General features: G+C 45.4%; 1 protein-coding gene across 3 annotated transcripts in view; it reads left to right on the top strand.

Annotated features, from left to right (window-relative positions):
* Positions 1-566: 566 nt before the first annotated feature.
* The window catches only part of LPIN3 (lipin 3), a 38,971-nt gene continuing 16,037 nt past the window's right edge, over positions 567-23,500 (top strand). For 2 of the 3 annotated variants that reach the window (XM_072631481.1, XM_072631478.1), the window contains exons 1-11: positions 567-642; positions 13,555-13,755; positions 14,206-14,301; positions 15,428-15,708; positions 17,689-17,769; positions 17,888-17,971; positions 18,250-18,370; positions 18,738-19,110; positions 19,295-19,394; positions 21,111-21,289; positions 21,702-21,795. In XM_072631481.1, coding sequence (XP_072487582.1) covers positions 13,564-13,755; positions 14,206-14,301; positions 15,428-15,708; positions 17,689-17,769; positions 17,888-17,971; positions 18,250-18,370; positions 18,738-19,110; positions 19,295-19,394; positions 21,111-21,289; positions 21,702-21,795 — 1,601 coding nt within the window. In that variant the 5' untranslated portion in view covers positions 567-642; positions 13,555-13,563. Of the gene's footprint in view, positions 643-11,591; positions 11,695-13,554; positions 13,756-14,205; positions 14,302-15,427; positions 15,709-17,688; positions 17,770-17,887; positions 17,972-18,249; positions 18,371-18,737; positions 19,111-19,294; positions 19,395-21,110; positions 21,290-21,701; positions 21,796-23,500 lie in introns of those variants that run through there. The other variant, XM_072631479.1, reaches the window with a different exon arrangement.

The following is a 23,500-nucleotide window of genomic DNA, read 5'->3' as shown; positions in this document are numbered from 1 at the left end:
TCCCTTAGAGGTCTGTGATTTATTGGGGACTGTAATCTGACTCCCTCAGATCTCAATATAGAAGATTTTCCAGAAGATTTGGGGCCCAATTTGTCAGCTGCAAGTCTTGGCTTAGTCTCATTGTAGATGAAGGATTGTACCCTGGAGTAATCTGTGATCACCAGCTTTTGGTAGAGTTTCAGGGAAGTCTCGCTTCCATCAATTTCTTGGAGCTGGGGTTCTGGCCACCAGGGAGGGGCTGCATCGTTTGAACTGGACAGCTGTTGATGGAACGGCCCCAGCCTATCTTATGGAGACCTCCATCAAGGTTCCTCCTGGGCCCTATAGTTTATACATGGTGCTGGGAGGCCTCACCCATGGCCTCGATACCCGTGGCAAGGAATCTCTGAAAGCAGTGAGTGGTCAGTCTGTGCCCAGGGAGCCCAGCACCTGGCACAGCCTTGCAGACCTGTCAGTGTCAGAGACCTGGGATTCCACAGTTTCAGGTCATTCTGTGACTTCATAGACATAGAAACTCCTTCCACCAATACATTTGAGACCTAGAAATTCTGAAATTCCGACTGGAATTCTGTGATTCTATCACTCTCCGAATGGAACCTCCAGGCACCTGGGACCAGGGCTTCAACTGAGAATGGACTAAGAGTGAGAGGATGGCCCTGGGGCTGAGACTGGGTGGGGTGGTGGGGAGAGGGAAGAGGCTCCAAGCCTGGGGTGACAGCCCAAGCAGGCAGGCAGGCAGCTTTGCCCCTGACTCAGAAGATGTCTCCATCCATCGCTGCTCTCTCCCTGGGGCCTTTAATTACAGGATTGAGAGCAGTTGCCCAAATAGGGAGGACAGACTGAGGCTCGGAGCCAGAGGTGGAGGCAGCTGGGAAAGGCTGGGTCCAAGGCCCCTCCCTCCTTCCTTTTCTCCTCCAGTCTCAGGTGGGAGGAACCCGGGAAGTGGCAGGTGAGGAGTAGAGTGGGGTGGTCCAGGGCAGGCGAATCCAAAATGTCTAGTCCGGCCCCAGGCCAGCTCAGCTCCGGAGGTCGTTGGGAACCCGAGCCAGGCCCACTCTGGGAGGTGGAAGGTGAGAGGTGGGAGGTGTAGCGAGCGCTGAGCCAAGCCCAGCCCCAGGTAAGGCTCCTTGAATGGCTGACAGGCCATGAGACTGAAGAAATCCTATGGGGCAGAGCAGTAGCAAGGGTTGGTGTGGGGGATGGAGAAAGGGAGTGGAGCAGCTATTTCTTGGAAAGACTTCCCTTGACAACTTGAGGCGTGGACTCCAGGCCTCCAAACTGTGGCATCCTGTTCCCAGGCTGGGCAACTGGAGTTCCTGGGCCCTCTTCCATGAGTCACTCAACTGGTTTGTTCCTTAGTATTACAGCCTTTCCTTGGTTCCTGGTAGGACCTCGCTCTCAGTTTCCCTTCACTGGTTCTTCCTTTTATGCCATGCTGCTGTGACCCACAGCTGGGGTCTGAGTGGGCTTGCTCTCCCACCATTGTCAGGCTGGGAGCTCTAAGATGGGGGGGGGGGGTCTGTTTCCATGTCCCTCTATGTTAGCATAGGCTCAGTCTACTGAGGATGGAAGGGTAGAGGTTGATCAGACATCAGGATTAGTAGCTTAGTCTGGTAAAAAAAAAAAAAAATTAAAGGGCGAGACAAAAGACTTATGCAGGCTCTAATTTTGCCTCCCCCTCTTATTATCTGAATGACCTTGGGCAAGTCAGTCAACAAGTATTTCTTAAGCATCCATCCTGTGCCAGGCTCTGTACTAAGTACTAGGGATATGAAGAAAGGTAAAAAATAGTCCTTATTCTCAAGGAGACAATCTAATGAGTGAGACAATATATGTATACAACTATGTATACATGAGTTATGTGCAAGATAAATTGGAGATAATCAAGAGAGAAAAGGCAGTAGGATTAAGGAGATCAGGAAAGGCTTTTTGTAAAAGATGACATTTGAGAGGAGACTTGAAGGAAGCCAGGAAGCAAAAGTGAGGAGAGTTCCAGGCTGGGAGTTGAGACATGGAGTATCTAGTGCAAAGTACAGCAAAGAAGTCAGTATCATTGGATGGAAGAATATTAGGGTAGGTGGGAAGAGGCTAGTTTATAGAAGGCTTCTGAAGTCAAACAGAGAATTTTATATTTGAACCTGGAGGTGATAAGGAGTCCCCCTGTTGCTGATTGAATTGGGGAGTAATATGGTGAAACTCGTTCTTTCAGAAGATCAATTTGACAGCTGAGTGGGAGGAGACTTAAGGCAAGGAGACTAATCAGTAAATTGTTGCAAAAGTATTAATATGAAGTGATGAGGTGTTGGACCAGGGTGGTGGCGATGTCAGGTGAGAGAAGGGGGAGTATAGAAGAGCTTTTATAAGCTAGAAACAATAGGTCTTTGCAACTGTTTGGCTTTGAGGGGTGAGAAACAGTGAAAAGTCAAGAAAGACACCTAGGTTGCCAACTTGGGTAACTGGGAGAATGGTGATACCCTAGAGAGTAACAAGGAAGTTAGTAAGAGGAAAGGATTTGAGGAGAAAGGTCATGAGCTCTGTTTTGAACATGTTGCATTTAAGAGATATCCAGTTTAAAGGGTCCAACATGCAGCTGGAGTGCTGGAGATGCTAGACTGGAGGTCAAGAGAAGTTAGGGCTGAACAAATTAAGCCTGAGAATGATCTGCTTGGAGGTGATAGATGAAACCATGTGAGTTGACGAGATTACCCAGTAAAATAGTATATTTGTTTTGTTTCTTTCTTTTTTTATTTTATTTTAGACTCAAACACCAGAACACAAGTACAGAATAGAGAAAAGAACCAAAAATCCATCATAAACTTAAATGCTGAAACTTAAATACAAAGTCAAAAAGAAAAAAACCATGTCATGTGCATAGCAGAACATGAGAGAATTCAAATTATGTAACAATAAATTTTCATTTCAAGAAAGCCTGTATGATAAATAATACTTGTTGTGTTGAAAATTAGCCATCTTTGCTTCCTTATGAGTTCTTTTGTTCTCTGCTGTGCACTTCTTTATTTTGTGATTTTTTCCCCTCCACCCACCCCCAGAAGTCTAAATAAGGTTTAGACATGTTTCTCTATAGCTGTAGATACATACATACACATATACTTATATACATATACTTTCCCAAACATATTCTACTCCTAATCTTTGGGTTTTTTTTTTTATGTTTGTGCATATGTCTTGTTTCTTGATCTCTTATAATTTCCCTGGCTTCACTTTGCCCAATTCTCATTTTCAAGGTGTCATTTTCTTCCTTAAAATTCTGGATCTCATTTTCTAATTGGTTGACTTTCCTTACATATCTTCTTGTTTTTCTTGGATTCTTCTTATTTTTTCTTTAGTTTTTCCTTCATTTCCGTCATTTGATTTTTAAACTCTTTTTTAAGATCTTCTAAGAATTCTTTTTGGACAAGTGACCATTTGACATTACTCATATATATCTTTGCTTCAATATCCTCCTCTGAAGATGAACCCTGTCATCCTTATTTCCATAATAGCTTTCTATGATTGGATTCTTTCTCCTTTTCCTGTGCATTTTTAGTGGTAATAACTTAATTTTGGTAATCACCTCTAGTCCTGGGGTATGGGAAATGATGCCACTTGCCCCAGATCTTCAGTTCTCCCCTCATGCCTGGAACCAAAGCCAAATCTCCAATCCCTAGTAAGTGCCCACAGTCAGAGGCTTTCTGCCCTACAGCTTCTGTGCTCACCCAGCACGTACTAAATCCATCTCACCAGCCTGCCTGGAGGTGAAAGTTCCTGTGGTTGGGGCTGAGGCAGCCTCTCCAACCAGCTAACCCCAGGGTTTGTCATTTGTTGTTTAAGTCTTTGCAGCTGATTGTTAAAACCTAGCCTGGAGGTGTTTACCCTTCACAGGCACCAAACCTTGTCCTGGGATTTTTCTTCCTGATCTTCTCAAATTGTCCCAGGAAGACCCCAGGGGTGCCCCTTTTCTTATTTATCTCCATCCACACTTTGTTCTCCCTAAAGTACTATTTTTAATTCCTTTGTGGGGGAAAATCTTGAGAGCTTGGAATTTTCTGAGCTACTCCGCCATTTTCCCAGAATCCTCTCCCCAAGTAAAATAGTATAGAGGGGAAAAAAGAAGAGGACCCAGAACACAGTCTTGGGGGACATCCATAGTTAATGGGTGTGATGTGCATGAAGACCCAGAAAAGAAAACTGAGTTAAGTCAGACACGCAGGAGGAGAGCCAGAAGAGAACAGTGTCATAAAAACCCAGAGAGAAGAAAGTATTAAGAAGAGAGTGATCTACAGTGTCAAAAGCCACAGAGGTCAGAAAGAATAAGAACTGAGAAAAGACCATTCAATTTGGTGGTTGTTGTGTTTGTCCTTTGTTCTTGAAGAGAACCATGACTTCAAGATGATGACATGACTTGCACTTGACTTTGTTTTGAGTGAGGGGGGGCTGTGCAGGTCACCAGCCTCACTTTCTCTTCCTGAGCCATCTGGGTCCAGTGACCAGATGTTCATCAGAATGACTGGAGATAGCCCAGGATGTGATGGGAGACCTTGGCCTCTTTGGCCTTGGGGGCTATTCAAGGACTCACCTAGGGTGAGGTAAAGTACATACAGTGAATAGGCTTGTTTAAGAAGTAGTCAGGGAGTAGTTCTTTTAATCAGCAAAAGAAAAATAACTAAATCAAACTGGAAGGGAAAAGAAACAGTAACAATTGATAATCACTCTTCAGCCAGAAGGGGTCCAGGACACAGCCCTTAAGTGGAGTTTGGGCAGGGACCTAGTCTATGTGCTTCAGAGTGCAGTAGGTTTAAGATCACGAGGGGAAAGGACAGATTATTGGTAACTTTGGAGAGAGAAATTTCAATTGAGGGATGAGGTCAGAGGGAGTAAGAGGAAAGGAAATAAAGGCACTCATTGTAGACAGAATTCTCAAGTTTAGCAACAAAAGGGAGAAGAGCTATGGATTGGTAGTAGGGGGTGGGAGGTAAAAGGATGAAGTGAGTGCTTTTTGAAGATGGAGGAGACATGGGTATCTACTTAGGCAATAGAGAAGCAGCCAATAGACGGAGAAATTGGAGATATGTGAGAGAATGAAAACGATGGAGCAGGAAATCTCTTGGAGAAGACAAATGGAATGGAGTATATGTACATAGAATGTACATATGAAGATGTTAGACTTGGCAAGGAGAAGGGCTGCATCTTCATGTGAAATAGGCATAAAAATGGAGATAGAAAAGGGAAAACACCTGAGTAATATGAGATGAGGAGGAGGAGGGAGAAGAGGAAGCTCACTGATGATTATTGTCTCTCTGAGCCTCCTCACTTTTATATGTCAAATCTGCCCAACTTGTGTCATAGAGACATAATATCATAGATTTAGAACTTGAAGGAACCATTAGAGAGCATGTACTCCAACCCTCTTCTTTTACAGATGAGGTAACTGAGGTTTAGGGAGATTAGGTTCTGTATCAGAACCAGGCTTCAAGTTCACAAGTGACACAATGTTAGAGGTAGAAGGGACTTTGGAGAACATCTGTTACAAGTCTATCATTTTTTGGATGAAGAAACTGAGTCTAAGAGATATTAATAATAGCTGACCTTTATTAAGTGCTTCATAAATGTTGTTTCATTTGATTATTCAAAACTCTGCAAGAGAGGTGATATTATTATCTTCATTTTACAGATGAGGAAACTGAGCTGAGACTTGCCCAGTTTCATATAGGTAACAAATACCTGAGCCAGGGTCCAAAACCAGGTCTTCCTGTGTCCCAGTCCAGTGCCGTATCTACTATGCCACTCTTTCTCAAGCTCTTACAAGTAGTAAAGCCAGAGCTAGATTGGAAACAAAATTTGGCCAAAGTTCACGTGAGATACTTATGTGCAGTGCTTTGGAAAATATAGAGCGCAATGCATACCAATGAAAGATGGTTCCGTTTTCATCCAATAGAGTAATTATGGAGCATTACCCCTGCTTTAGGCTCTGTGGGACATGCTACAAAGATGTGTATGACTTTTGGAGCTGGGGAGATATGAGACATATGCATGAAAAGTTAAAAATTATTTTGAGTAGGATATGGTTATGTATCAAGCCAGTTTTGTCAAACTGAAATAGAAAATGGATCTCTGAGGGCCACATATTGACTTAGAAAACCACAAATTAACATTATCTATGTTTTATCATATTTTTACTTATTTTTGCTAAACATTTCCCAATGACATTTTAATATGGTTCTGGTTGTATTCTGGAAGTACTGCTTGTAGGTCATGAGCTTGAGACCTCTGCTGTACAAGATAAATTTTATATTATTTCTCTTTTTTGGGAAGACTTGTTCAAACTTACACAAAGCAAAGTGAGCAGAGCCAGAAGAATAATTGATACAATGGCCCAATAATGTAAAGGAAAATAGCCTAGAAAGACACCTGAACTCTGACCAACACAGTAATCAATGAATGACCAATATAGTAATTATGACTTCAGGGAACCAGTGACAAAGCTTGAAGAGAAATGGTAGATAACAGCTGCAGAATGAAGTCAGGCTGCTGAGTTGATCGGTTTTGTTCAGCAGTTATATCTCTGTTTCAAGGGATGGTTTAACAAATCCTTGGAAAGTGACAGCAATGTTTTTTTAAAAAATTAAAGCATCAATAAAATGTTGGGTTGTTAGTTGATTTTTGTTTTTTTTTTAAGGTAGGACAGAATCACATTGTATAGAGGGCCTTGAATGCCAGACTATGGAGTTTGGGCTTTAACCTACAGGTAATGAGTTAGTGGAGATTTCCAGACTCTCTTGCTTGTGCTGAAAGTGTTTTAGAAAGATTAATCAGGCAGAGAACGCTAAGTCCTTGAACCCATGCTGGTGCAACAATAGGTCTTAACCAAGCAGGAAGAGCTTATAGTATGGTCCCAGACATGGATAAGATGACTACACTCTGAGGATCAGCCCAACTAAGCCCAGAGAGGCTCATTCTCCACAGCCCATGAAGACCAGCTACCTGTGCCATACCAATTAAGTCAGGAATCCTGGAAGGAATGGAGTTATCTCGGCTGTATCAGAAGTGGGGAGACCAGTTAAGAGACTATTGCAATACAAATGTGTAGGCTTAGGTAAAGGTGCTAATAGTGGGCAAAGGAAAGAAAGGGGTGAATGAGAGAGATTGTAGAGATTGAATTACTGGGCAATTATCTGAACAGGAATAAATGAAAAAACATTGAGTAAACACCTGGTATGTGCTTGGCACATAAAGATACAGAAGTATAATAGGTTCCTGACATCAAGGCACTCATGGTCTCCTGGAGGGAGACACCCCAATGAGGACTGGAGGCCAGAGAACGGAGTTTTGGTCTGGGGAGACAGAGACTGTGAGTGAAGAACAGGGTAGCCTGTTGTCATTCTCTTTCTAGCTCAAGTGGTGGTGTAGATTTGATCACTGTTCTCAAAGGAAGAGGTAGCAAGTGAGCGGGGCTACGCAAGAGGTGGAGCCCTGGGGGCCTGAGAGATACCTGGATGGCATGGAGAATGTGGTCTGGGGATGGTCAGATAGAGTGCATTAGGTGAGTCTCCACTTACTAATCTACCAGTCAGGGCAGTTCTGGCCCAGGGAGGATTTCCAAACGGAAAGGCAGGGGGAGCAAGCATTTATATAGCCCCTACTACGTGCCAGAGGCAGTTAGACAGCTCTGTGGATAGAGGGCTCGGCCTGGGGAAGACCTGAGTTAAATCTGGCCTTAGACACTTACTAGCTGTGTGACCCCAGGCAAATCACTTAACTTCTGTTTGCCTTAATTTACTGGAGAGGGAAATGGCAAACCATTCCAGTATCTTTGCCAAGAAAACCCCACAGTAAGTACTGGCATGCTATGGTCCATGGGGTCACAAAGAATAGGACATAACCAGAGGACTGACCACAGCAATGAACAAAGCACTGTGCTAAGTGCTTTACCAATATTATCTCATTTGATCTTCACAACAACTCTTTGAGTTGTTTTGGTTTTATTTGAGGTAGGTACTATTATTACATTTTGCAATTTTACAATTGAGGAAACTGAGGCAAACAGATTAAGTGACTTCCAAAGGTCATACAGCTAGCAATTGTCTGAGGAGGGATTTGAATTCAGGTCTTCCTGTTTCCTGGCGCAGTGCTCTATCCACTGTACCACTTATCCACTTAAAAAGCTGAGGGATATGGGGGGAGGGGAGGAGTAAATGTCAAAGATATTTCTGAATTTTTTTGTTTAAGTGAGAGGATGATACTTAAAGATACTTAAAACAGAGAAGTGATTGGAGACATAGAGATGGTCTGGAGTCAAGAAGATGGGTTGGGTTCTAATTCCAACTCTATCACTGTGTGATAGAAGCTGTGTAACCTGGGGCAAGTAACTTAAACTCTTTGGGCCTCAGTTTCCTTATTTGTCAATGAGAATTCACCTGTCTTCATCACAGATTTTGTGTGTTTGTGAGGCCAAAATCACATAATATAAGTGGAAACATTTGGCCAAACAAAAAACATTATAAATGTGAGGTAGTGGTAGTATGAGTTTGATTTTAGAAATGTTTGTCACTGTCTTCAAGTATCTGAAGGGCTGCCATGTTGAAGAAAGACTGAACAGGTCCTGTTCTGTTCCAGGGGGCAGGACCTTGGAGCATTGGGTATGAATTGCAGTGACAGATTTAGGCTTGATGTGTTAGAGAACTTCCTAACAACTGAGGCTATCCAAAAGTAGAACATGTTACTTCACAGAGTTATGGGTTTCCAGCCCCTAGAAAGTATTCAAGCAGAGATTGGTTAACCCTATATTGGGATCATAGGCTCAGAGATACAAAACTGGAAGAGACCTCCAAAGTCCAGAGTCCAATCCAGTCCATTTTACACTTGAGAAAACTAGAAAGAGAAGGAAAGGAAATGACTCAACCAAGGTCACAAGTGTCAGAAGTGGGATTTAAACCATTGTCTTCTGACTCAAAGGACCAGCATTCTTTCTATTGTACTAGGCTGCCTCCCTAATATTAAACAGGGGATTCTTGTTTAGGTCTAGGTTGAACAAGAAGAACTCTGAGGTCCCTTCCAGCTCTGAGATCCCATAATTCTGTAAGTCTTAAATGACTGCACTGTTTAAGTTCATGAGAGTTCAGAGTCAGGCCTCTAGTGGGGCAAGTGGAGATGTAGAACTGTCACCCAGATGAGGAAAGCTGGGGAAGCATTTGTACAGAAAGGGCAGTAGAAACCGAAATGATAGTAATAGAACCTAACTGACGTGGCAGAAGCAGCATGGTGTATTGGACAGAGAGCTGATTTGGGAGTTAGGAAGATCTGCCTTCATTTCCCACCTCTGACACCTACCACTGACTGTGTGGCCCTGGGAAAGTCACTTAGCTTCTGTTTGCCCCCTTTTCCTCATCCTTAAAATAGGCATAATAATAGTATACTCCTGACAGGTGATTGTGAATTTCAAATGGGAGAGTATATAAAAAGTGCTTTTCAAACCTTAAATCATGATAAAAATGTTAGCTATTATTATTTTATTAAGTGACTTGCCTTTGGTCACACAAATAGCAAGGGGCCCCGAGGAAGGATTTTCGTTTTGTTTTTGAGACTAGGTCTCCCTATCTCACTGATATCTGATTCTCTGCTACTTCCTCTTATTTCTTCTCATTTCTGCCTTCGGGCACTAAGCAAAATGAGTCATATCCTTCTTCCACAATTACTAGGTGACAGTTGGGTGGCTTGGTAGAGAAAGCACTGAACTTGATATCAGGAGATCTGAGATCAAATCCTGCCTCAGATGTAACTATGTGATCTCTCAGGCTCAGTTTCCTCATATATAAAATGAGGGTTGTAATCACATCTACCTCACAGGGCTGTTGTGAGGATTAAATGAGGTAACATATGGAAAGTGCTTCCTTAAATATGACTTGTTGTATAAGTGCTATCTAGTTATTTCACAGAACCTTTGAAGCAATCACAAATTTTGCTAATTCCTTCCACCTATTCTCCTAGGGTATGGTTTTCAGTCTTCCTGTCTGTTTGCATCATTGGCGATGGTCCTGGCTTCCTTTTTTCAGACGGGGAGAGGGAGCTCTTCAATTGGAGCAGCTGTTTGTCTTCGGGCCCAGAGGATGGCTGGGCTGGCCTCTTGGCCTGGAGGACCTCCTCCTCCAAGATGGCTGAGAACCCCTACCCCCATGCCCACACCCAGATAGGAGGAAATAGCTAAAAACTGGAGGGAGAAGTAAAAGGACAGTGTTTATCCTTCTTGGAAAAGAAGAGGCTAATTAGTTTGGCTTAATGCAGCTTTGTCATTAACAGTGTCTTGTCTCCATGGTTAGTGACTTAGCTTCCTGGTCTGCAGGCTGGGCTAACATGAGGCTGGCCATATTTCCCAAATGGTGCTAAGAAAACACTCAGATGTTTGTTAAAATAATAACAGTGACCAGGCTAAGGTCAGAAATTCAGACTCCAAAAACCAGTCTTGTATATCCTGTACAATGCCCAACTGGCCCCTGGAACCTGGAGCTGTTCCCATATTTCACACCCAAGGCTGGAAAGGTAGGGATTCACCACCACCCTCACCTCAAACAAAAAAACCAAAACCAAACAAACTTGGGAGCAGGAGAAAGTCCAGGCTTTCCATAAACAAACCAGGTAATTCCAGCCTGGATGCCAGGGCCGCTGTATTCATCCACCCTTAGGTTTGGGTAATGGAGGTGGCTTGTGAGGGGGAGGTGTGGGGGAGAGGGCTGAACCTCTGAATGTATCTGCTGTCCTTGTGTCTGCCGTTGACAGAATTTTCTTTACCTGTTGTTATTTTTGGTGATTGGAGTAACTAGTGATTTCAGGGATATGGAGGAGAGAGAGAGACAGAGAGTGACAGAGAGAGATAGAAAGAGACAGAGAAAGACAGAGAGAGAGAGAGTGAGAGAGTTCAGGCTCCCCAAGGGTACTTATGTGCATGTAAGTCAATTCCAGAGCAGGAACTGAGGTGTCCCGCCTAGGGCCAGGGTCTGAAGTTGAAAGGGCAGTGAGTCGGGGTGATCCGCATCTCCCAAACTGCTAGTCCAAATGGTACTTTGGTAGAGTGGTGGAGTCTGAGAAGAGACATGAGCGAGTGAGGGGCAAGGACCAGACAGGTCATCCTTTCCAGGCTTACTCCTAAGCCCAGACTGTGGTCTCTCTCCTTGGTCCCAGTCAGCACTGGCAGAGAACTTGGCTAGCTGTGGGTTTTCTCAGTCTTGCTTAAAACGCCTCAAGTGTGAGGCACAAGGAGCTGGGGGCTTGGCTGTGAGGGCCTCCCACCTAGAGTGTAGCTTGAGGCCCTCAGGTGTGGGGTTCGCGTCTGAGCACACCCAGTCACCCACACTTAGCGGTGTTCCCTAACTCCCAGAGGGGTCTGCCAACCTTAAAGAACGTTCTGGAAACGCTGTGCATCTTTACCCCCTGCTGTGGGGCTCAGGGTTAGAGTTTTCTAGCTCAGCTCCCTCATTTTACAGATGAAGAAACTGAGGCCCTCAGAGGGGAACGGGGTGCCCAGGATCTGCACCCACCACGGGGGTCCTGGAGATTGGGGCAATGTTGGCTTTAGGATAATGGTCTAGAACGTGTGCGAGGCTGGGGGGCCCAGGAGGGAGGGTCTGAGTCAGCGCCTGCCCCAGCCTGTAGGGGGCGGCCGTGCTCGGAATCCGAGGGAAGGCTGCGGGACGCCGGGGAAAGGTGAGACCCCCATGCAGGCCGGGCCCCACTAGAGGAGCCGGCCGGGGTGGGGTCGGGCGCCCCAGAGAGCGTGTGTGTGTGAGGGGTGGGGTGTCTGGGGGGGGGAACCCCCCGCCCCGCCCCGCCCCCACGGCCCGGCCTCCATTCGACCAGGGCCGAGCCTTTGGTAATGGGCCTGCCCGGCCTCCGGGAGTGCGCCCACCGGAGTCGCTCCCATTTTGCAGGTGGGGAAACTGAGGTAGCCGCCGTGTGGGTGGAGAGGGGAAGGGTCGTCCTGGCCGTCCTGCCACAGAAAGAACGCTCAGAAGCCCTCCTCCAGTGCCCCGGACAAGCCCCTGAGACCTCAGTTTCCCCAGCTGTAAAATGAGCGCGTTGGGACTGGGGGTTCCGGGCCATGGTGACCCGGGGACGCTCCCGGGAGAGCTGCGTGCCCGGCCAGGCTTTGGGGCCTCGGGCCCCTCTCTGTGTTGTTAAGTGGGGAAACCGAGGCAAGATGGACCCTGCCCTTGTGTGTAAACAATGTTGTTCGCTAGGCCACCTCTGGCCGGCCTTGGCCTTGGCCTTGGCCAGGATGAAGGGTGGGGGGCGGTGGGCTGCCCCTGTGTTTGAGGGCTCACACCCCGGCTTCTGGGTCAGGCCCCATCCAAGTCCCAAGGCCAGGAAGACTGGTCCCAGAAGTTTCCAGAATTCAGAGACAGGAAGGACAGACAGACAGCCTTCTGTCCAGGGAGAGAGGGAGCTGGAGCTGTGTGCCTGTGTGTCTGTCTTGCTGTCTTTTTGTCACTCTGTGGAGGCAGCTGCCAGGGGCTGGGAGCAGAGAGCCAGGGAGCCAGCCTCTTGGGGTCCTGGGGGGAATGCATCCTACCCCCGCCTTTGTTTCTGCATCTGAAACCAGGAGGACAAGCTGGCCTTCCTCTCCCTTAGGGTTAAAGGAGAGGATGTTGGAGTAGGAGGGGAAAAGGAAGACTTGGCCTGTGAGGTAGGTGGTGAAGGTCCAAAGATGACCTGCCTCACCCTTCTGTCTCCAGGGATTGTGTGGCCTGGTCTTTTGCTCTAAGACTCCAGTCTGTCCAAAGACTGTAACTCGGCTCTGAGTTGGCCTTCGCAGCCCCTTTGATGCTTGCTGCTTTGAACTTTGGGGGAAATTCTGAGGCCCTCTGCCTTTGTAGACGGAAGATAGTGGGCCCTTTGTCACTGATGGCCAGGCAGAGGTCAAATGACCACTTGGGGATGTTGTAGAAGAGATTCCTGCTCAGGTAGCCTGTAGAGGACCTTTGTAGCTCTGAACTTCTGTAGGGCCACTTGCCAAGACTGTCAAGGAGAGTCCCTGCAAAAAAGGGGATAGATGGACTTTTGAGGTATTGCAGGGGTTACAGATGCAGGATTATCACTTCTCCCCCTCTCTAAGACCACATAGATTTGAGGAAAGACTCCCTGGAGTCTAGAGAGAGTTCGTAGGATGAAAAGGAACCCTGAGACCCTGCCTCGCTTCCTGTCAATTTTCATGTTGTTCTGGTCCTGCCTTTTTCCCATTTCCATATATAGCTTTCAGAACCCTTGACCTTGGAGTTAACTTTATAAATGATACCCCAGAGATACCTCATGCAGGAGCAATGGCGTCCTAGAGTTCTGTGAGATAATGTGGTGCTTATTATCAATGAGTGTGTGTCAGTAATGCTTATAAAATCCTAGAAATGGTTTGTTTGCAATGAGTTACAATGGGTAATTTTGACCTCATTTAAAAAGGATAATTTACCTTGCAACTGGTACTCTGTAAAGGCTAGAAGGAAGCCATGGGACTGGCCTATAGGCAGACCTTGGCCTTCTGCTGACCCTTCCTGTCATGGACCTTCTTGACAGTGCCAGACCATGAACTATGTGGGCCAACTGGCAGAGACAGTATATGTGACAGTGAAGGAACTGTACGAGGGCCTGAACCCTGCTACACTATCAGGAGGCATTGATGTGCTAGTAGTGAAACAACCAGATGGCTCCTTCCTCTGTTCCCCTTTCCATGTTCGTTTTGGCAAGCTGGGTGTCCTGCGATCCCGTGAGAAAGTGGTAAGTTGCAGGGTCTGTGGGATGGTGGGTTGTCCCGAATGGTTTCTCCTTGACCTTAATCATCTTGGCTAAGGGTCTAAGTATTCTCATGGTGGGGGTGGGGGGGAGAGCCTAACTCCATTGGGAATTTAACAAGGTAATACTGTCTACACTGCAGAGTGATTGGGCTGGGGGAATGGCACCATCTCCTGCCTTGAGGCAGAGAGCAGGGGTTGAAGTTCTGACACCTCAGCAGCTTGTGCCAGGCAGTGTGGTAATGGGATAATGGATTCAGAGAGTCTGAGTTTGAATCCCAGCTCTGCTCTTTTCTATCTGTGTGTCACTTAACCCAAGACTCCATTTCCCCTTCTTTAAAATGAGGGGCTTGGGCTAAACAATATGGACAGTAATGCAAAGGGGAGGGCAAAGGTGAAATTAGCTGTGAAACACGGTCTACTCTTCCCATCCCAGGTTGACATTGAAATTAATGGGGAGCCAGTGGACCTGCAAATGAAGTTGGGAGACAATGGAGAAGCCTTTTTTGTTCAGCAGCTACAGACTAGTGAGGTTAGTGTACTGTGCTGTCCTAATCTAGTTCTCCTTCCTTCCTGCAGTCACTGGAGATTTCCTGATAACCCCTGCCTTTCCCCACCCCTTTCTTCTCACCTCCCAAAGTGCCAGGCCAGTCTATAGATCTGTACCTTTGTGAGATCTTCAGAGGGTCCCTGGGGTCTGGGGTGAGGCCCTGCTGATATTCACACTATAGCTCTTGGACCACTTGCTGCTCTAAGTGTAAGGTATTGGATTTGGAGGAACCTTGGAAGACCTGGATTCAAACTGTACCTGACATTAGCTGTGTGACCCTGGACATGTCATTCTACACTTTTGCATCTCAGTTTCCCTAAGGGTTCTTGTGGAGGTCAAACAAGATAACAGATGCGAAGCATTCTGTAAGCCTTAAAGTGTTCCATAAGTGTTCCATTAGTGTTCAAAACCTTATTGAATACTTATTCTGTTTGGCCCCTGAAAAACACGATCAGTATTATAGTTTAAGGCTTTATGGTTGACAAAAAGTTGTCCTCATAACAACCCTGTGGACCAGTACAAATATTATTTCCCCCAATTTGTGTATGAAGAAATTGCATCTCTGAGAAGGGGAGTTAATTCAATCAATCCATCAATCTCCGAATGTTAGCTAATCATTCACTCACTCTGAGTTAAGGATCTGAGCATACCAAAAAAGATAAAAACGTAGCCCCTGCCCCAAGGAGCTCGCATTCTAAATGGCAAGATGGGGGTGGGGGTGGGGGAACAACATGTAAGTAACTATAAGGTATAAAGAGAGCAGATGGAAAGTAAGAGGGAAGATGCTAGCAGGTTGGGGGGGGGGACAGGACAAAGGTATGGAAGTGGGAAATGGGGTAGGCCAGTGTCATTGGATTGATGGAGGGAAGGGGAACAAGGAGACAGGTTGTGAAGGACTTTGGTCCCATAGTTAGGGGACTAGAATTCAAGTCTCCTAAATACTGTAATACCTTTTCTAATATATCACACAAAATGCTGAGTGTCTTTCCAACTCCAGGCCTCTGCCTGAATAGTGTTTTAAATCATTATAATAGTCCTTCTGTTCACATTTGCATAGAGAGAGTGGGCAGTCAGGGAAGGCTTCTGAGTTCTCACTGGCTTTGCTTAGGAGGAGGTCCCCTCCAGACTGTGCACCTCACCTATCCCTTCGGACAACTCGAATGAGATCCTGAGCGACCCTCTGCTGGACCTCATTGAGGATGCCCAAAGACAGACCTCAGAGATAGACATCACACTGCGGAAGAGGAAGCGCCGCCGGCGGAAGAAGGTCAAGAAGAAAAACAAGACGGTAACAGCTATGACATCAAATTCCAGTTCCGAGGAGTTGGAAGGAATACAGAGTGAGACAGTCTTAGAAGTGAAACCCACCTCAAAAGTGTCCTCAAAGTTGTGAGTGAGAACCATTGTCGGGAGGGGGTATGGGTGTAAGGTAGAGTATCAATCTCTGTGCTCTAGTGCACAGTCAAAACTTGGTTGGGCAGAGGCCTTCCTACTCAAGGTCCACTGAAGGGACCAAAGGTGGCTGTTGGTTGGAGCTTTTCTTGGCCAAGAATACAGGTCAATAAATATCATCAGTAGGTATAGTACAGGTAGGTGGCACAGTGCACAGAGTGCCAGTCAGGAAGGCTCATCATCCTGAGTTCAGATCTGATTTCAGACACTTACTATCTGTATGGCCCTGGACAAGTCACTTCACCTTGTTTGCCTCACCTGTCAAATGAGCTGGAGAAGTAAATGGCAAATCACTCCAGTGTCTTTGCCAATAGAACCCCAAATGGAGTCATGAAGAGTCATACAGGATTAAGCAGTGGCAGCAATGCACCCAGCCCAGCACTTGGCCCTGTAGGGGAGACACAGAAGTATATTATAGATTCCTTGCCAGTATGTGTATGTGATGTAGAAAAGGGAGGCAGAGAGGGATTAGTCTAGTTTTAGAAATAAAATGAAGACATAGAACAAATTAGAGAGTCATTTAAGGAAATATATAAGTGCAGAAAGAATATAGAAGCGCTAAAGAAAAATCAAGATGAGATGATATTAATTGAGGAAAACATTGTGAAGGAGGTTTGTTTTACATAGAATCCTGAAAGAAGTTACTGGTGGTCAGTCCCTAAGTGACATTTTCTTTGAGTCTGAGAACATAGACAGAAACTTCTTACCAGCACCCATATGATCTTCTTTCTCTTCCGTGATCCATTACACTTTGACCCAACTCCAACCTGTGAATTGCCATCACAGGAGCCCATCCTAACTGCTATAAACTAGGGGGTACCTTAAAAATCATTTAAATCAAACCCCTGTGTTTTACATAGGAGAAAATTGAGATGGGGGTAGCATAAGTGATATTTCCAAAGTCACATAGGCAGACAGCAGCAGAACTAAAAACCATGTCTTCAAACACTGAGCTCCGCAAAGATCCAGGGAGGGTGTGGCTTATGCCAAGGCCCTGGAAGCCCCTTGACCATTCAATCAATCAGCATATATTTATTAAGTACCTACTATGAGCCTGGCAGTGTGCTGGACTCTGGGAATATAAGACAAAAAATGAAACAATCCTTACCTGCAAGGAGTTTACATTCCAATGGGGAAAATAATAATTGCACATATAAAGGATATGTAGCCTAAATATAAAGAGAATAAGTATAAATATATATATATCTAAAATAGTTATAAGCATAAGGGAACTAGAACTGGAGTAAAGAAGACGAGTTTGAATCCTGTTACAGACACTTACTATCCCTAGACAAGTCACTTAATTTCTGCCTGACTTAGTTTCCTCATCTATAAAATGGAAATAATGATAGTACCTCTTTTGTAGGGTTGAGAGGGTCAAATGAAATAATGTCTGTACAGCGCTTTATGAACCTTAAAGCACTATGCGTGCTCGGTATTGTTATAGTCGTCGTTTTGCACGATAGTTTGGAACACAAGGTACCAGAAGTTGAGAATGATCAAGAAAGGCCTCATGTCTGGTTTTCTCTCTTGCTTATTGAAAAAGAAAAGATTTCCATTTCAGGCTGGTCAAAGAGACTAAGGTTATTTCTGCTTTGGAAACTACTCTCTTGAATCACCAGGTATTGAGGGTAGAGTCATCAGTCCTGGGTCCTGCTTCCTTTGAGGCCTGTGGAGGGGTAGGACCAGGGTGGCAGTGGGCATGAAGTCTGCATGTTATTGGGCCCCTTCTGACTTTCAGGGCTGGGCTTTGGACCCACAAAGGTCATAGCTCTCGATCCTTTCTGCCTCTGTCTTCCTGGAGATGCAGGCACTGGTCTTCCCATGTTCCGTGGATGGTAAGGCCCAGATGTAGTGGGAGCATGGCTTTGCTTGCCTTCTCTCTACTATGTGGTGACTGTTTCCCTTTCTTACTAGTTTTAGCGCTGATGATAATGACTCTGCACAGCCCAAAGATTCCCATTTCCATATAGATGTGGTATGCCAAGAGAATGACAGGTAAGAGACTATATCAATGTGCAGGTCTGTGGTCACTCAGTGGGGACCGTTTTTTCAGGTGGCTGTAGGAAAGGGATGAGGTCGAGGGGAAGATGATAACTGTGTTTCTCTCTCTTAGTAGTTTCTGCACTGCGGATGATGCCATTGTAGAGTCCAAAGGTTCATTTATCTTTTCAGATGTGGAATGTCCATTGGAAGAGAGGTAAGAGAATCTATCGATGGACATGCTTGTGGTCACTCAGTGGGGACTGTTTTTCAGATGGCTGTAGGAAAGGAAGAGGGAGGTGGAGATGGGTCTGAGATTCATGAAGAATACTCCCAGAGGAAAGTTCTGTGCTGGGATGTGGCAGCTACTGGTCTAGATTGCATTGTTGTGGGAGCAGAGCTGAGCTAAAGGTCACAAGCAAGCAGAAGGGGGAGAAGGAGATGAGCATGGCTAGGAGACCACAGTAAGCCTTTGGTTGGCGGCCATTTGGGCAGTTTATCCTCAGAATATCTAACGAGCTTCAAGAGTGACTCTGAGCTGGAGATAAGATACCCGGAACAGAACTCCACGAGGACTGAGTCCCACATACAGTGGCCTTGGGGGAGGCTTCCTCAGGTCAGCAAGTGGGAACTTGACTTTGTTTATCCTTTTTTGGGAGAAGGAGGTATGGAGAGGTCTCAATCCAGATGACTCCCTCTCCCCAAGGTCATGGGAAGTGATGGGGAGGATATGTGGAACTTCCTAGGGTACCATCAGAGAGACTACTAGTCCAAGTCCCTGTCCCTCAGAGGTGTCCTAGATTGGGGATGAACTACAGAAACCCTGAACTAATGGGATTTATTTTGTGCCTAAGTGTTCAGTTCTACCCTGACCTCATCCCAACATGCTTCCCCTCACCCTCACCCCCTTCCACTCCCTGGATCAGACCTCAGACACCCATCACATCCTGCTGGCCTAATCTCTCCTGTTTGTTTGTCTGAAGGTGATGAAAAGTGAGAATGTGAAACTGCTGAGGGTATCACAGAGCAGCATATCGACCAAACCTCTTCTTTCTAGTTTTCACTCATTGGCAGAGTCTCAGACTGTCCTCCAGGGTGCTGAGGACATTTCTGGCTCTCCTTGCCTGCTTCAGCCTCCAGCATCTTCCCAGAGTAGCAGACCTTCAAATGGAACAAAGTTCTGCTGTACATCAAGAAAACTCCCAACAGCCTGGGATTCACTTGCACAGGACAATGAGGAGAATCTGGCTGAGAATGCTCCGGAGATGTGCTCCTCATCTGGCTCTATAACGTCAGCCAAGGAGCTCCCAGTTCAGGAGGGCTTTGGTCCTTCTGAACAGAGAAAAGAGAGCAAGGGTAAGAAGAGTGAATGAATGGATGAGTGGGAGGTAGGAGAGAGGAAGCTGAGTGATATCTCCCATGGGCTTGGGATCAGCCCATATGATATTTCTGTGGCCTGAATTTATCTGTGCCATGGAGTCTATCTTCTGATGCCTACACTGGCACTGCGTAGCCTGAAGCTTCCTTCCTCTGCACTCAGAAACACAGAGGAGAAGTCAGCACCTGGGACACAGCGATATCCACCTTGAAGATTTGCCTTCCCTGAATTCAACTAATGCTACCCCTTACTTCCCCCAAAGGTACTGATGTTCTTGGCATTCTCTATGTTTTAGACTCTTTTTAAAAATTTTTTTTAATTAATGAAAGAAATTGTTTTCTCTTTCTCTCACTTCCCTTCCACCATTGGAGAAAAGAAAAAAAAAACCTCTTATAACAATAATGCATAGTCAAGCAATTGGTTGAATATTGAGTTCTTACCCTAGTAGCTAGGGTCTTCATGTTTCAGATACTAGGCTATTATTCCCATTAACTTGTGTATATTGTACCTAATCTATCTCAATGATGAACCTCTATTTCTTAACAAGTTACCAAATCATTTTGATGATTACAGCTTTGTTATATAGTTTGACATTTGGTAGTGCTATGCTCCTTTCCTTCTCTCTTTTTTGTATTTTCCCTTGAGATTCTCTACTTTTTATTCCTCCAGATTAATTTTATTATTTTTTCTAACTCATAATCTTTTGGTAGTTTGGTCGGTATGGCAGTAGATAAGTAAATTAATTTAGGTCTTATTCTTTTTTCTGGTACTGTCCAAGGCTTCGGGGTCCCTCACTCCTGGGGGTGAGCTGATTAAGGGTGCCAGGCCTCCTACTGGGATGAAGGAGCTCATAGGAAAGTTGCCTTTAAACTATATCCCCAAGTTACTAAACTGTGCATAGACTATGACCCATCGGTGCCACTACTAGATCTCTGCTCCAGAAAGATCACAGAAAGAGGAAAAGTATTCATGCACAAAATTTCTTATAGCAATCTTTTTGTGGTGGCAAAGAGTTGGAAATTAAAGTTGTGCCTATCCATTGGGTAATGATTGAACAAGATAAGAAATATGACTGATGGAATACTATTGTGCTGTAAAAAATGATGAAGAAGGTGCTTTCTGAGAAACCTTAGAAGACTTGTATGAACTAATGAAGAATGAAATAAGCAGAACCAGGAGAACAACGTATATAATAACAACAATACTGCAGAGACAAACAACTTGGAAAGATTTAGAAACCTGCTCTTTACCTCTGGGTTGTTGTTTGCTCTTTGCTCTGGAAGAGACCATGGCATCAGGAAGGTGATTCCATGGCTTACAAGTGAATTGGATTCAGTGAGGGAGGGCTGTGCAAAATCACCAGCCTCACCTTCTCCTCCAGAGCCATCTGGGTCCGGTGGCCAGATATGGACTCTGAGTGTAGACTGAGACTTTGGAGGTGGGGTGGGGAGAGACAGGACTAATGTGGGAGTTTGTTTTGCCCAAGTATATATTTGTTACAAGGAAAGAAGGGATGAAAGAAACAAGTGTCTTTTGAGTACCAACTAAGTGCCAGACTTGGTGCTAAGCACTTTACAAAGATTATCTCATTTGATCCTCACAGCAGCACTGGGAGAGAAGTGCTATTATATAATCCTCATTTTACAGTTGAGGAAACTGAGGCAAGCAGATTAAATGACTACCCTAGGGTCACACAGCTTGTATGTATGTAAAGTTGAGTTTGTCTCTTAACAGTGGGGGGAGAAGGTGGAAGGGAGATGAAGTTCATATTTATTGATTAAAAATTAAATTTAGTTTAAAAAAGAAGAAAGTTGTTTTTAGTAAAGATGCACCAATTCCCTTTGATTTACCCTGTGGAAGGAAGGGGTGGGTCTTGGGCAGAGTCAGCATAGCTTTATCCACCAGCCCAAATGATCTGGTAGCAAGTCCTTTCCCAGCCCTCTCAATAAATTATCTCTGCTTATTCCTCTGTCCTCAGTGAAATTAGTCTTGAAGTCAGACGATGGATTGAGCCTTCCTCTTCAGAGACAAACTTTTCTTCAGTCATAGCTCTGGAGGATAACATAAGCCACTTGTCTGATAACGCCTTGGAGCAGGGGAATGATATCAAACTTTCTCTCTGTGGTGGACTGGCTGATAACCAGGACATCTCAACAGGTGAGTCTGATGATTGTCTTTTATGGGGAGCAGAGAAGGACCTAGGGGACCCCATTCACAAAGCAGAGATGGGGTCAGGGGAGGAAACTTGCAATTGATGTGAAGAAGGTCGGTGGTGGGCATTCTACAATCCAGTGACTGGTGTACCAAGGCTATCCTCATTCTCCCAGCCAGCTGGACCCTTTGAGCCAGGGACAGGGAACCAAGAACCAAGTCCAAAGGCCTTGCTTAAGGATCGAGAAGGCCACATGTGGCCTCAAGGCCACAAGTTCCTCACCCCTGCTTTGGGCCCTAGGGGAGAAATGACCTGATTACCTCTCTGTCCTCCTCTTCAGTTCCCACTACCCCTGCCCTCAGGTCTCTCACATCTGTTTTTGTTCTTCTACTTTAATTTGACTTCTCTTTCCTCTAGAGAAGTTTACCAAATATGCTGTATCCTACAAGTATCTTGCTGACAACCCAGGAATCCTGGATGACCCCAATCTTGTGGTGAAAATTGGAAAGAAGTAAGACTCCTGTGTGGAGTGGGGTTGAGGTGGAAGGAGTTTGTCTTCGAGTTGGCAGAAATGTCTCCAATCTTTCCAGGGGCCCAGATCAGGAAGATTGTTGCTTTGAGTCTGATTGATTTGCTTCATTACTCTTTACCTTGTCTCACACCTGCCTGTCAGAAAGTCTAGGACAGGGATCTAGAAGGCCACACTTGAGGACCTCGAAGGCCACCATTGGCTTCAAGGCCACAGGTTCTCCACTTCTGCTCTAGGGGATGCCAACTTCAGGCACTTCAGGCGTCTTCTACCTAGAGCACTAGTGCTAAGCAACCTCAGTCTCCCTTTCTCATGGCAATTCAGACCCTGCCTCTGGAGGTAAGCATATGTCAGAGCCTTCTCTACTTAGAGGCAGCTAGGTGGCTTGATAGAATACTAAGTCCGTAGTCAGGAAGATCTGAATTCTAATCTGAACTCAAACACTTCCTAGCCTGTGACCTGGGTCAAGTCACTTAATCTGATTTGTCTCACTTTCCTCAGCTATAAAATGGGAATTATAGCAGCACCTGCCTTGAAGGATTGTTGTGAGGATCAAATGAGGCAGTGTTTGTAGAGTGCTTGTATATAGGTGCTAAATAAATGCTTATTGCTTCTCTCCCTCCATTTCTCAGGGAAACCCCATTCAGTAGGGTTGGGGTGGTTATCAGATGCCTACCCTGTACAAAAGATGTTGATGCAGCATCACGACTCCTGGTTGGATGCAGTGGGAGCTAGGGCCAACTCTCAGGAGGGCTAGGGTCACTCGAGCTGAGGGAGTCAGTGTGGTTAGGAGTGGGATGCAGGAGAAGGAGCAAATAAAAGGAGGAGTTCTGGATACAGACTTGGAGGGCTTGGGTTCAAATCCTGGCTCTGTTACTTCTCTGCCTTTGTGACCTTGTGGGCAGGTCTATGCCAGCTACCATCCTGTTGCCTCATTGGTAAAATGTGTGTGTATGTGATATGGTGGGGGAGGGGTCAATAGCAGGTTGGGGAACTTCCAAAAATTTTTTCAGACTCTCACATAATGAAGGTTCTGCTCTTAGATTGAGAAAAAAATGCAATTTTATATGTGTAGAGGAAAAGCAACCTCGATGATGATGATCTGCAGCCCCTCTGTTGCCCGGGGGCATTGACGGGTAAGGTTAGCTTGCCAACGTTACACAACTGGTATATGTCAGAGGCAGTCTCCCTGAATTCAAGGCTGGCCCTCTCTCCACTATACTGCACTCTCAGTTCTTTGATTAAGAAAGTATGCAATCACAAAAAAGCTCCTGTGAATTTAGCAATTAATTTACCAATAGGACACATGCATCAGGAAACCAGGGCAGGAGCGTATTCTGAAAGGTGGATATTGGAGGATCTCCCAGGTCCCTTATACAAAACAGTTTTTTCCTTGATAACTTTCTTTTTAACATCACATTCATTTCTAAATACATTCCTCCACTCTCCTTAGCCCAGCGAGATACACTTTGTAGGAGAAAAGTTTAGCAAAACCAACCAATATATCAGCTGTGTCTATGTAATATTCCACATTCATAGCTCCTCCCCCACCCCAATCCTCACCCCCATCTCTGCAAAGAAGGGAGGCCTAGTTTTCACACTGACCTAAAGTTTTGTTTCTGGGTACCTGGGGCTTGTTCAGCTGCCAGGGCTGGCCTGCCTGTCCTTTCCATCACTGTTAGCTGAG

This window comes from Notamacropus eugenii, chromosome 1, assembly GCF_028372415.1.
Source record: "Notamacropus eugenii isolate mMacEug1 chromosome 1, mMacEug1.pri_v2, whole genome shotgun sequence".
Taxonomy (NCBI): domain Eukaryota; kingdom Metazoa; phylum Chordata; class Mammalia; order Diprotodontia; family Macropodidae; genus Notamacropus; species Notamacropus eugenii.
The sequence above is the reverse complement of the archived record's forward strand: the minus strand, read 5'-3'. Positions and strand labels throughout refer to the sequence as shown.